This window comes from Mustela putorius, unplaced genomic scaffold (assembly GCF_011764305.1).
Source record: "Mustela putorius furo isolate JIRA1106 unplaced genomic scaffold, ASM1176430v1.1 tig00000421_pilon_pilon_pilon, whole genome shotgun sequence".
In the NCBI taxonomy this organism is placed as follows: Eukaryota; Metazoa; Chordata; class Mammalia; order Carnivora; family Mustelidae; genus Mustela; species Mustela putorius.
This window is the reverse complement of record NW_025421375.1, coordinates 6,256,046-6,270,353: the sequence shown is the minus strand read 5'-3', so window position 1 is coordinate 6,270,353 and position 14,308 is coordinate 6,256,046. Positions and strand designations below refer to the sequence as shown.

Here is a 14,308-nt window from a genome sequence, read left to right as displayed (position 1 = left end):
CACTGGAACACAGTGAGTAGGTGTTAAACCCTAGACTAGTTTTTGGACTTTGGATGAAAATGTTGGAAATATTTGTCAGATAATATGCAAGAGCTGGAAAAGGAGAAAGAAGAGAGAGAGAGCTATAGAATATCTCATAATTATGCTGGCATTCTGACCCATGGAACATTGAGGTCTTTCTTAATTAGAATAAACAGTGATGCAATCACTTACTTTAAAGCAAAACCAGCTGAAGCAATATAGTATCTTTCACAAAAGGACAGCAAAGCCTACAGATTAATATTTTTCAATTCTATGTGTCAGATACAGGATACCTAATTGCTTGCTCAGGGATGTAGTATTAATCACATTCTTTGGAAAATTTCTCTCTCTCTCTCTCTCTCTCTCTCTTTTTTAAGCTCACAAAAGCCTATAGCTCTCTTGGGATGTGTGGTTTTCATGCTGGAAAGGTATTAGAAGAGGACTCTCATTTGAACACCAGGTCTGTGAAAAAATAAAAAGACCAGAAGATTTATTTAGGCTTAGAGAGATGGATTGTTTTGCGGAGATCCCTTTTGGGATGCTTGGAATTAAACTAAGTCCTAGGAAAGTGGAGGAAAAAACAAAAATGGGAAGGATATAACATCAAAATCCTTGGAGAAAACTTGTTCTAGAATACCTGTACAGTGTCTGGGCTCAGTTTTTGATCTGGTTAAAGAGGAACATGTCAAATTCTCAGCTTCCTGGAAGTTACCAGTAAAAGTACCTTATGACCTGAGAGTAAGGAACACATGTCAAGAAGTTCTGGTGTTAAGAGGTAGTATTAGTTAATACTACATTGAAGGAAAGAAAACCAGGAGCTTAGAGAGACTACAGTTCTTAATGAGTCCAATGAATTTGAAGTACATGACCAAGAATGCAGAGACAATATATCTAAATTTGAAGAGATTGGAAATGAACAGGGGTATTGTTATTTCAAATAGATAAAAACAGTCGTGATGTATCCAAATCTCTGACCACATAATCTTACTCGGTTCTACAGTGATAATATTCCTGGTTCTCTCTTCTCTATAAGAACCCTTTCTTAATAATAACCAACAACTACACAACTACCACAGCAACCAGCACTTACTACATTCCTACTGTATGCAGGGTACATTTTATTTGCATTAAATCAAATCTTAGAACTACTCTTTATTATCTTTCCACATTTACATTAAAATGAGAAAAATGAGTCTCAGGGAGATTGAGTGACTTGCTCCAAGCCACACAGCTAGGGAAGAGCAGAGCTGGGATTTGAATTCAGGTCTGCCTTGGCTTGAAAGCTGCCATTCTTTTCATGGTACCAAGCAATGCTGTCAGTTAGCGTTAGTGTTGTGGAGACACAGTTATTTATTCTTAGTGGTGGCCTTGTACTGCTCTTTTCAGTTTCCTCTTAATTTTTCATTTGAAAGTGGGAAAAATACGTTTAAAATAAAGATGCCAACCTGATGTCTAACTCTGATGGCCTAATTGCTTCTCACAGAGATGAGCTGCCATGTTCCTTGTTTCTGGTCTTATTAATTCTGGGACCTTTGTTATCATTAGCTCTGGAGATTTATACACCCTAAATCCTCAGATGTCAGGTTCTTGTTGTCCAGAGATATTGAAAGCTTTAGTTTGACACATTAGAATTTAGTTTTAGGGAGCTAAACACATCTGGCATATGTAATTTGGGCCTCCTTAAGTTAATAAAGGAAAAGAGTGTTCTGAAACAAGCTTTTCTTCCTATAGTTACAATGATCCAGTGTTTCTAATTTAGTGGAAGGACTTCTGACACTGAAAGGAAAAAGAGAAGACAAAAACTGGTCACCTTGCATAGCAACTGATATCACTGTCACAAAAGAGTCACAGGACAGGGCAAGTGTGTGAGTGGGTAACGGATGAACATTAGGTCCATATAAAATCAAAGGAATCAAGAAGACATTTCAAATGCATAAAAAACATCATCAAGTACACAAAGGATCTCCCAGTTGATGCATTATGAAATGCCATACGTTTTTCCTCTCAGTTGGGAAAAGGGTAACTTGTGAACCTTGGCTATTCCCCTACTATGTTCTTTGTTCTCCCTGGTATTGTAAAAAACTCTGCCTCAGACCAGCCAGCAGGGGGTTGGGAGTCAGGCATCCCTTCATGCTCCTTGGATGCTGAATGATGCCCAGGGTGTTGCTTCATGCTGTTCAGAAAGATGCGTGAACGAATGATCTGTGTCTAATGCTCTAATTGATGTAAATGCAAATCACAATTTTTCTACTATTTTGGTGGCTTAGTATGTCTTCTCTTCTCTAGGATATTCTTTTGAAATTTCTAGAATGGGGACAAATGGAATGGGTACCTTAGCTGCTTTCACAAGGAGAGCTAAGTTGAAAGTTCTAGTGAAGGGTGGACCATGACTGAAAAAGACCCTTTCCTGGCTGAGAAAGTCCTTTTCTCTCCTTTGGGCTGCAGCTTTAGAAGGAGGCACATGCATGATCAGGGAGAAATACAAAGGCCTACCCTAAGACCGTGGTGGCAAAGAGAGAAAGAAAGAATCATCTTCAGGTGGTATGGAGGTAGAATGCACAAAATTTAATGTCTAACTGGGGGTGTATAGGAGAAGGGGAAATCAGTGTGAATCAAAGTTTTCTGATGTGGCTGGGTGAATAGCCCATTTATTCTACAAGATAGGAAATAAAGAAGATTAAGTAGGTTTCTGGGGCTAGACAGGTCCAGTTTTGGACATGTTGCGCTGGTTGTACCTATGGGATATCCAAGTGGTGATGAGTAGAAGGCAGCTAGATGTATAAAATGCATCAGCAACACTGTCAGCTACCGATATGTGAACAATAGTACTTGAATCCAATTCTCTATTTTCAGTATGTGTATTAACTCTTGCAGGGTTACTAGGGGAAGGAATACAAATGGTTTATCCAGCAGCACTCTAAGGGTTGCAAAAAGTAAAGACATCCCTCACTATTGTGCTGCATTTGTACACTGAAATGAAGTGATTTAACCACCCACAGCATCATTTCTCTTGTGAGCTGTCTCTGCTGGTTTGCAGCTTCTTGTCCACATGAGTGTGGCTGGCATCTGGACCGGATTTAAAACAGCTACCAGGCAGACAGAGACAGAGAACAGTGCTCTGGAACCCTTCTTCCATCCAACCTCACTGTCTATCCCATTTTCCTATGTGCATTCTTACTTCCGGCTGCCACAGGGTCATTGAGTCTTAGCTTAAATCAAATGTCCTCTGGCTCTAGGTCCCATGATGAAAAATTTATGGAGTCCTGGACACATTACAAGTTTTACAGCTTTGCAGCTGAAATCCTTCAGGTCCTCCTGACCTACTGAAGGAAAAAAATATGTTTTATTTTATTGTGATTCCCAAACATTCTTCAAGTATGTACATTTTTCCTACAGAATGGATATGTTGCTTCCAGCAATGTGTTTTATATTACCTTGAAGAGTAGGGAAGCTCTGATAGGAGGAAACAGAGAAAACAGAACTTGTAATGGGACATAGGACCAAGTCTATGGACCATTAGTCTGTCTTTCTCTTTGACTGTGAACACCTTATGTGAGTCAATGACTGTACCCTAACTTGTTTCCAAAAACAGTTTCTGTCCTCCCACTAATGATGTGCTGGTCTTTGTTTTTATTAAATTGTATATGTATATAAACACACAAGAATTTTCTTAGGACCTTAAAAATATCATCTGATCTTGAAAAGTCCTGGATATACCTTGTTACTCATGAATTAAACTTATTCCAGATAATAGAATTTCTAAATCTATACCCAAACCCCAATTCTCTCTCTCTGTTCAGGAGACTATAAGTAACGCTCTGGGTATGTCTTGAAAACAAGGTAGCTAGTGGCACTTACCTTGACAATGAAATCTGCTGTGAGTGGTCCAGTCATTCTCAGTATTTCTTTGTCTGGAAATTTCTGGAAGTCGACACTAGAATTGTCCACAAGAAAGGTGCCTGTCGAGCTGAGACTGTTTTCACCTTTAGCCCCCTGCAGGGTTTTGGTTTCCAGATCTACAAGTTCAAACACATGTAAAGGGGAGGAAGATGTTCCCAGGGCTGCCCCAGACCATACGCAAGCATGTTTCATAAAACAGTCTACAGCTATGTAAGGGACAAGTACCATCCTTTATATGACTGATGCCGTTGAACTTGGGATAGAACCAAAATTTATGGGGGCCTCGATCACAGAGGAATTTATGTTGCAAGAGAAATTATTTAAAACTCATTAGCCAAGTGTTCAAGGCTCCCAGTCCAGAAATCTTTGACTACCCAATGATCACATTAGGGTAGTCCACATTCCCACCATCCTATTCCTTAACTAAACCACTCCTGTACATCTCTTACTGATTTCGGTCTCTATGGGTCTCTGTCTAGAATACCCTCCAGTTTTCTTTTTGATCTGTGAGATTCAGAGTTCCTGCGCAGAGTTCCTCTCAGCACCTGTAGCCATGTATTACCTTGTGTGTATTTGTACTATCTGCTCTCTTACCACGTGTGTGCTGTGGCTCGTCATGAAGAAATGATAGTAATGAGGACAAAGAAGTCAGCATTCTTTTTAGTTCACTCTCTTTTTAAAGTCTTGTTGGGTACCTAATATAGTATTATGTGCATATATGATATTTTGTTAAGTGCCAAAGAGAAAAAGAACTTCTTGATTCCTGGAGCATTCCAATCTGAATTTGGCCAATGAAAAAGGTGATGAAATGTCTTTTGTTGGAGGAAATGTGAGCAAGCTGAGGATGATGGTAATTACACTGTGTATTTCAGAGTGGGTCAAATGCTCATGTGATCGAGAAATGATTTAAAACAACTGACCACTGTATGAAGAAGGACAGACTAAGTCTAAAGGTTTCTAAACTTGCATAAGAATCCTTAGCTTTGGGAGTGCCTGGGTGGCTCAGTGGGTTAAAGCCTCTACCTTCGGCTCAGGTCATGATCCCAGGGTCCTGGGATCGAGTCCCACATGGGGCTCTCTGCTCAGCAGGGACCCTGCTTCCTCCTCTCTCTCTGCCTGCCTCTCTACCTACTTGTGATCTTTGTCTCTGACAAGTAAATAAAATCTTAAAAAAAAAAAAAAGATTCTCTTTGGGCGCCTGGGTGGCTCAGTGGGTTAAGCTGCTGCCTTCGGCTCAGGTCATGATCTCAGGGTCCTGGGATCGAGCCCCGCATCAGGCTCTCTGCTCAGCAGGGAGCTTGCTTCCCCCTGCCCCCTGATTCTGCCTGCCTCTCTGCCTACGTGTGATCTCTGTCTACTTATTTATTTATAAACAAATAAACTCTTAAAAAAATCTTTAGCTTTGCAGAAGGATATAGTGTCAGGTGAGCCACTGGGTCTCCTACCCCACATTCAACCAGAATGACTCCCTTCTTCTATGTCTTACAGATTGGGGATCTAGGATAGTTTTAGGACCTCTGGAGGTGCTAAATTATTCCAAGTGTTGTCTTTTTCAAGCTGGAATACAAACAGATAAAGAATGTTGGTGTCCAATGAAATGCCCACGACCCTCAAATGAAGTCTGTGTAGCCCTTTTTCTGGAGTAGGTCAGGCTCCATCCCCCTGACCTAGAGAAGAGAGGTCCTCACAGAAGAATATGAGCAACACCAAGAAGGAACAGGAGGGGAAACCACAGCTGTTGTCATCAGAGCAAAGCCAACATCATGGGATCTCCGTCCTCTAGCCTTCATTCTTCAAGCCACCTTATGTGTATGTGTACTCATTTGCAGATGTATCTCCAAGACATGAATCAACTTAGTTTTGGAAAAATCCTGGAAGTCTAAGTCTGATCTGAGCAACTGATTCAGTTTTATCACCAGATCTCCCAGCGGTACTTCCCAAGGTACTTCTGGTTGAAAATAAGTTGGGGCTGGACCAGACTGCCTGCCTAGTCTTTTTCTGGTTTGGCCCCAAATATTTCAGGTTAGTCCCATATTAGACCAGCTACTGAGAGTTAAGTTCAAAGGGTTGCAAGAGAAATAGGGTGTCATTTATTCACATATTCATTTTACATTATGTATTATATTATATTCCAGATATACAAGACAAAAATTTCTTGAGTTCCATGTATGTTGTCAACAGGACGTCTGTTGGGGGAAAAATTCCATTTTGCTTTCCATCATTTACAAATATCATCTGCCACTTCACCTACTGAGTTCTTGGGACAATTTGAGCAAATGAGGCTCAGTCTTTAGCTTCTTAATGATCACATTAATTAGGAAAACTGGGAGGCTCATACATTTATAAAAATGAATTTTCACTTCAATCTATTCTTTGGGGGTCTTTCTTCTGCATGGAGGAGTCAGTCTCCTACTTGGTGATGATCTCTGCCTGGAAGCTTTATTCTGAGCAGGCCCGTCACTGCTCAGAAAAATACTGTTTTTGAGTGGGGTTGTTACACGAGCAGTTACCTCTGTCCAATCCTCCAGGGGGGAAGCAAATCATTTGAATGGTGATAGTGTACACACATATATCATCCCTTGATGATATAATGTGAACATTATATTTTGGAGGGTTGTTCAGGGTTCGACAAGAGCCTGGATCCATATAAGGTGACATATCAGCATCTTCTGGCTTTGCCTGAACTGCACCTTCTTCCTTCCCTTCACGTGACCCCTCAAATCCAGCCTCTCCCATGAAATGTATTTATTTTTATTTTTAGAAAGACTATAGTAGGCCATCTGAACTTTCACAGGCTCCAATTTATCTTCCTCTTGTTTGTCTTTCTGGAATGATTTCATTTATAATCCAATTGCCAAAAGATAATGCTTGCTACCTAAATTGGTTTCCTAGGCATGTGTGTGGGAGGGGAGAAATTACAGAAGATGATAGATGGCTCTTTAGAAATCCAGGAACAGTCACAGCAGAGAGATCAGAAATGCTCAAGGGACCAGCTGAAGCCAAGCCTTTCAGTGGAACTGAATTTTGTAGAAAATACAATGTATCCTCTTATACCCCTTCCCTGGTTTGTGGCCTCTAATTGTCTGCTGGTAATTTACAGGTCTACCTCTCAACAATAGTAAATGCTAATAATAAAAAAAAGAAAATATGTAGCTGTGTACTACCGCCTTGGCAGGAGTGAAGATATCAATTCTTTCTAAATTCTGGTGGGGCCATGCTACCATTTGATCTTTAGGGTTGTGATTACCCATCAATCCTCAATCCCAATAGCTATCTTCAGTATATGAGGGCTTTGTATTGTCTTTAATACATGGAATGTTTAACCATACCACTATGGCTTTCTTTAAATGTCCAGTTAAGGCTGTCTGGTGCTTCTATGACCCCTGAATTGATAAAATAATAGAACATGAGAAGAGGAAGAAAGAATGAAGGTGAGGGAGGGAAGGTTGGAAGGAAGAAGGAAAAAAAAGGAGAGGCAAGGCAAGAGAAAGACTGAGACTGATTGGAGAGGAAGAAGAGAGAGAATGAGAAATAATATTCACAAAAGCTAAACATGTGCTTGACTCATGAAAAACCTATTGGGAGCATCTATTTTGTATTTTTCAGGATGAGTGTGGTTAAAGATAATTACCCTGAGGTTTCTGCTATCTCATCAAGCAGCCAAAAGATAAACAGAAGCCCTCAAAATATCATATTATGATAGAGTGGAAGGATTTGCACTTCTGTATTTTAATCTCCTCTGGGAACAAAAAATAATAGTGACTAAAATTCTCAATACCCAAAAGAAAACAACTGAGCTTACTTACACAAGTGATCAGGTCCTTTTAAGACGAGGCGAATATGTCTGCTTCCATAAGGAACAGCAACCACAGTATCATCCACTAGAGAGAAACAAAGGGGTATCTTAAAGGCACATAATTTGATACAAAATCATCAATTAGCTGCTATATAAATTCACTGACTTATACACTCCCCCAAAGGACAATCATCTTTTAAGTGTTTGAAATAGGAACACCAGTATTTGGGAATCAAAATGTCCATTTCCCTCAAAATAAAACATGCCAATGAAGCTGGTCACTAGTTAACTTATGGGGGACCTGACCTTTTAAAATACATATATGTAAATTTTGATCTATTGAGAAATGAATTTATAAGTTTCCATTTCTGATTTTAAAACCTGGTTTTACATTACTAAACTTCTCCAGATTCTGAAAATGAAAATAAACTTGAATAGTCAAAGGATGACTGTATTATATCAAGATCTGAATTTCTTTCTAGCAAAGTAACTATCTTGGATTATTCGGAAAAATAAGAACAGGAGAAATCATCTTTGTTCGTATTTGTTAAATCTCTCAAGGGCGGAAATCATGCCTCTCAGTTCTTTAATATCCTTCACCCTATCTACATGTAATATTATATATAGTAAGTGTTACAGGAATGGTTATGAACATTTCCCCTCACATACCCTCTCTGCTTGAAAATTATTATTATTATTTTCTGCTTGAAAATTAAAAAAAAAAAAAAACACTTTTTTTTTTTTTTCCCCAATGCTGAATCACAGCCAGATTTAGAAATGGATTACTTTCACTCTACTTGCAAATTGAGATTCAATTCACTGGAAGCAGAACCTACTTATTTATTTTTTTTAATTAGAGGTATATTCTATATTCAAACACATCCCAGGCATTCTGACTTGTGACATCTGTGACAACAATACCTCTAATTTACCTGCCACTGAAGAGTTTCACTTTCTAAATTCACCATTTATTCCTTCACCCAAAGCTTGTGACATAGGCAAAGAGGATGCTACAATCTCCATTTCATGATGATGAAATAGAGCCTCTGAGAAGTACAGGGAGAGGCCCATGGTCAAAAAAGAGGAGGGCATTCCAGAAGGAAAGGAAAAAAGCAGGCACTTTAAATTCACCAGCGTATTCAGAAGCTCTGTGGGATTCTTCGTTTCACACATAGTTTTCTGATATTATACATTATCATGCTCTCATTGGAAAAATTTAGTTTCCATAAGAGTAATCCTATAAGATAACCCAATGTTCTGAGACTTACCATTATCCTTCTTTAGGAGAATCTGATTTCTACAAATGCATCTCAGAAGTTCCCTAACTTCTCTGATCTTCATTTCCCTCATTTGTAAGACAGGGAAAACCACACTTGCCTCACAATATTGTTGTAAAAAGATACAGATATTGATATCAATATATAGATGTATAGCCTGGAACACAGGAGGCATTTTGTAAATATTACTTTCCTCCTTCTCTTCCAAATCTCCTTAAGGACAGGAACTGAAAGACTGTTTATTTTTACAATGATTTTAAACCCTCCAACATAGCCAGTTGAATGAGAAAGAAAAATCATATGCTCTCAATTCTTTCCCTAAAGAGGTTACATTTACCAAGTTCTCTCCAATGTTGAATATTCCACTCACACTACAACCTTCTCGCGGTTTTTAATGTCATACATTGTTGAAGGAAAGGCTGAATCTCAGAGAGCCAAGACTGTGGCTGTAAGCACAAAACATGTAAGGAGAATATTGAAAAGGAACAAAAAGTGTTCAGACTGGGCCCATAGAGCTTTAAATGTCTTGCATAAAGACATGGATTTTTAAGTTTACAAAAGAAACTCAAAGCAGTTAAAACAATGGGATTTCTGGAAATAGAAAGTCTTTGTTTATCCACAGGTCAAATAAAGTGCAAGTAAAAGGGAAGCTTTCTGTTTGGCTCTGCAAGGCTCAGCGGCAGGCTTCTGACCCACACACAACTCAGGCGGCCTCCCTCTTGTTCTGGTGAGAAGCCACTCGTATTCCACTTACTGGGGCATTAACCCTAACTTCTGGCTGATGTGTTAACTTGGTATGCTTCCCAGGGAAGATGGGGAGAAACCCAGAAGGGTGTTGGGGGAAGAGGCTAGGATGGAGACAGGAGATGGGGCTAGAATGGAATGTCTCTTCATGCCCCCTGCACTTGCCTAAATCACAGGGAAACAGGGAGCATCTCAAGTTGGTGCAGACTTGAAGAGTCCAGCACAAGGCACAGGAAGTATGAAGAGTCATGGTCTGGTTTTTTGTGGTTCTGTAAAAGGTCGATGGACAAGTGACAGCTCATCAGGCAATCGGCAAGTTCATGTCTTTCTTCCACAAATATTTTTTGAGTGTCTCCTAGTGTCAGGCTCCCTCCTAGGTACCAGAGATTCAGTGTCAAAAAAGGCCAGCCAAGCAGCAGCCCTGCAAAATGGTCCAAGAAAAAGGGACCCAAGATAAAAAAATAAGGGAAAATATCACATGCTCTGCCCTGCTCATGGAAATCCATAAAGCACATTGGTTTCTTAGAAACCCTGAACTGGGGGAACCTGGGTGGCTCAGTTGGTTGGGTGACTGCCTTTGGCTCAGGTCATGATCCTGGACTCCCGGGATCGAGTCCCACGTCGGGCCCCCAGCTCACTGGGGAGTCTGCTTCCTTCACTGACCTCTCTCCTCTCATGCTCTCTCTCTTTCTCTCAAATAAATTAAAAAAAAAATCTTAAAAAAAAAAAAAGAAAAAGAAACCCTGAACCCAAGAACTTTATTTCATTCTATGTAACCCAGGGTATCCCCAAAGAGTTTACCCAGGGAGTTTTTATTAACACTGTTAACACAGTGTTATCTCAAAATGTAATTTAAGAAGTGGTGATCTTAATTTGACAGAAAGATAGGAAAAAAAATTGATATTATATTCTGCATGTTGATAAAAAGCCACTCTTTTGTTGGATATGTCTTAATAATTGTCTTATTAAGAGAGTGTGGCTTTATCACCCATTTCTTTAGTGATTAATTCAATAGGTTCGGTTGGTGGGGCAGAAGGGTACACCCTCTTTCATTGGACCTCACATTCCTGAGGGTGTCCTTTTCCACAAAGACACACTGCTCTATGACAAAGGGCATCTGGCCTAATCTATTCTGGCTTTGTTGACAGGACCATGATGCCAGTTGTCAGGACTATTTCTAGGTTCTTAGTCAGCAATTCTGGAAGACTTGCTTCAGAGATCAGATAACATCTTTCTTAATTAAATCGACAAGCTTTCCATGAGAATCATAAATGCTGTCATTTCACCAATAACGGTTACAAATGTCTTTTCTCAAGAAAATTGTTGTAAAGATTCTACCTAAAATATTTCCTCAAAGAATCTACAGCTATATGTATATTCCACAGCTTTCTATTGAATATTTTTATTTGTTTTCCAGTCTCATCATATGTAGACTTTTTTGTGTCATTCATTGCTATAACACAAAAAGGTCATAATGATAATTTTTGAAGAGACAGGATTTCCTATTCTGATATCTGAGTTTGCCCTATTGTTAGACCTGTTGATGTGTATGTTTTTAGAGTCTTCCCTCTGCATCTATGAGACTGATAATTTTTTTAAACAAAAGTGTCATCATTAATGTGGTTGGCTATGTATAAAAATAGCAGTACATACAGTTGCCAATCTTGAGGAGGTTTTCATAGTATATTTTTTATCTTCATGCTAACTTTATTACCTTACAATGTATCCAATGAAATAAGGTGAAGCTGAGCATTTGAGCCCTTCAACTTCTCCCCATCGAGGTTGTGGGTCATTACACAATGGAGGACTCATATCCAAGAGGCGAAACAAGATCAATCTTCCTCAATGGTTGGGAACTTCATCCTTAGAGTCATCCAGGCCAAAAACTTTGGAGCCAACCTTGACTTCATATTTATATCTAATCAGTTAGAAAATCCTATTGCCACAAGAGTCAAAATACCATATTTCACAGACTCTAAGACAAACGATCTCTCACATTCTAATATATGTGAAATCAGATATTAGCCCACAACCAATGTTGACTTATATTTTTTCTTGCGGAGGCAGTAATCCTGCCACAGTTATCTTTGCCTGCATAGTTGCTAACAGCGAAGTTGTTAACATAGTTAACTAAGTTGCTAACACCAAAGCGGCCAGTATCAAACTTGCAAAATGGGTGTCAGCAGCTTGGAAGAAGATTCTAGGATAATAGGGGGACACCCTTATTGGAACTAAACAGTTGTGAGGGTTATAGGGAGATGAGGAATCAGAAGTGCTTAATAATACTGCCAAAGTCAGAGTCAAAAGCTAGTTACACAGTTGCAAACCTGAGTTAAGAGCCCAGCATCAAGACTTCTCTTTCCTGACAAATAGATTAATAGCACCCAGACTTAGTTTTCTGCCTGGAAACAACCACAAGTCAGAAAATTATATAAAACCATGGTTTTCAAGATGTTGGACATCAGGCAAAGAAGAACAGCAATCTGTGAGAATCAGGAAAAAAGGTAGGTAAGTGTTAACACTGCCCCAGCTTCCTGCTTTGAAAGATTTTCCTGGCTGCATCTCAGGAGGTAGGAAACCCAAGCCTGGAGGATTCCTTGAGCTGAGACAAAGTTGAGAATCCAAGAAGATGAAGGTTATATAGTATAACTTTATTCTATATGTTCAAAAACTTAAGTACATACGTACAAAAATCTTCAGACCCAGAGAATTTTCAATGGTGAATGCTACCAAGCATTTGAAGAAGAAATAACATCAATTTTATACAATCTTTTCCAAAAAAAACAGAGAAATCACTTCCCAAATCATTGTATGAGTTAGCATTACACTGCTACCAAAAACTAGGCAAAGATGGTATAAGAAAAGAATCCTACATGTAGAGAAAGGGGAACCCTCCTACACTGTTGGTGGGAATGCAAGATGGTGCAACCATGCTGGAAAACAGCAAGGAGATTTCTCAAAAAGTTGAAAATAGAGCTACCCCATGACCCAGCAATTGCTCTACTAGGTATTTATCCCAAAGATACAAATGTAGTGATCTGAAGGGGCACGTACACCTGAATGTTTATAGCAGCAATGTCCACAATAGGCAAACTTATGAAAGAGCCTAGATGTCCATAAACAGATGAATATATATATATATATGAATATATATATATATAATTCCATTATATATATATATATAATGGAATACTATGCAGCCATCAAAACCCACAAAATCTTGCCATTTTCAACGACATGGATGGAACTAGAAGGTATTATGCTAAGCATAATAAGTCAATAAGAGAAAGACAATTACCATATGATCTCACTGATATGAGGAATTTGAGAAACAAGACAAAGGATCATAGGGAGGGAAAAATGAAACAAGATGAAACCATAGAGGTAGACAAACCATGAGACCTAATCTCAGGAAACAAACCGAGGGTTTCTGGAGGGAAGGGAGGTGGGAGGAATGGGATGGCTGGGTGATGGACACTGGGGAGGAGACAGGCTATTGTGAGTGCTGTGAATTGTATAAGACTGAGGAATCACAGGCCTGTACCCCTGAAACAAATAATACATTATATGTTTATTAAAAAAATTTTTAAAAAGGATCCTACAGACAACTATCTCTCATGAACATAGATATAAAAAACCCTCAGAAAAAACACCAGCAATTCAAATCCAGTAATCTAGATAAGGAATAATACATTATGACCAAGCAGAGTTTATCCCAGGAAAACAAGGCTGATTCTTTATTTGAAAATCAATTAACGTTAACCATCACAATAAAAGTCTAAGGAAGAAAAGCCATATGAACACAATCATTTGAAGCAGAAAAAGCATGATAAAATTCAACATTCATTCATTATAATAACTCTCAGCATATTAAGAATAAAAAAGAACTTCCTTAATGTGATAAAGGACAGCTAACTTCATACTCAATGGTGAGAAACTGAATGCTTTCCCTCTTAAGACTAGAAATGAGATAAGGATATCCACAACTGCCTCGTCTATTCTTTTTTTTTTTTTTTTTGCCTCTTCTATTCAGTATCATATTAGACATGCTTGCCAGTGCAATGAGGTCATAAAAATAAATAAGTGGTTTACAATTTGAAAAGGAAGAAGTAAAGCCACCCTTATTTGTAAAACAAGATGATAGTTTATGTAGAAAATCCCCAAACTCTCAGAACAAATAACTGAGTTAGCAAGTTTGTAAAATATGCAGCCAACACTTAAAAATAAACTAGCCATATAGAATTGGATATTTAAATAAAAAATAAAATGTCAGTGCAATAGGGCAAGAAATAAGAGGTACAAGTTTAACGAAAGTACAAGGACATGTACTCTGAAAACCAATAAAGGCCTATGAAAGGAATGAGAGAAGACCTAAAGGAATGGACAGCCATGAAGTGCTCATAGGTTAAGTGACTTAACATAGTAAAGATGCCCATTCCCCATGGATCAATCTATAGAATTAACAAAATTGTAAATCAAAATTTCAGCAATATTTTTTATTAATAGGGACAAGTAGATTGAAAAATTTATATGGAAGGGCAAAGAAATTAATATAGAATAGCCAAATGAG

General features: G+C 38.6%; 1 protein-coding gene across 3 annotated transcripts in view; it reads right to left on the bottom strand.

The window, feature by feature from the left end:
* The window catches only part of ADAMTSL1 (ADAMTS like 1), an 899,097-nt gene that overhangs the window by 232,843 nt on the left and 651,946 nt on the right, over positions 1 to 14,308 (bottom strand). For all 3 annotated transcript variants that reach the window (XM_013063102.2, XM_004765700.3, XM_004765701.3), the window contains 2 exons: positions 7,728 to 7,802; positions 3,880 to 4,037 (listed from right to left, as the gene is read on the bottom strand). In XM_013063102.2, the coding sequence (XP_012918556.1) occupies positions 3,880 to 4,037; positions 7,728 to 7,802 (233 nt within the window). The remainder of the gene's footprint in view (positions 1 to 3,879; positions 4,038 to 7,727; positions 7,803 to 14,308) is intronic.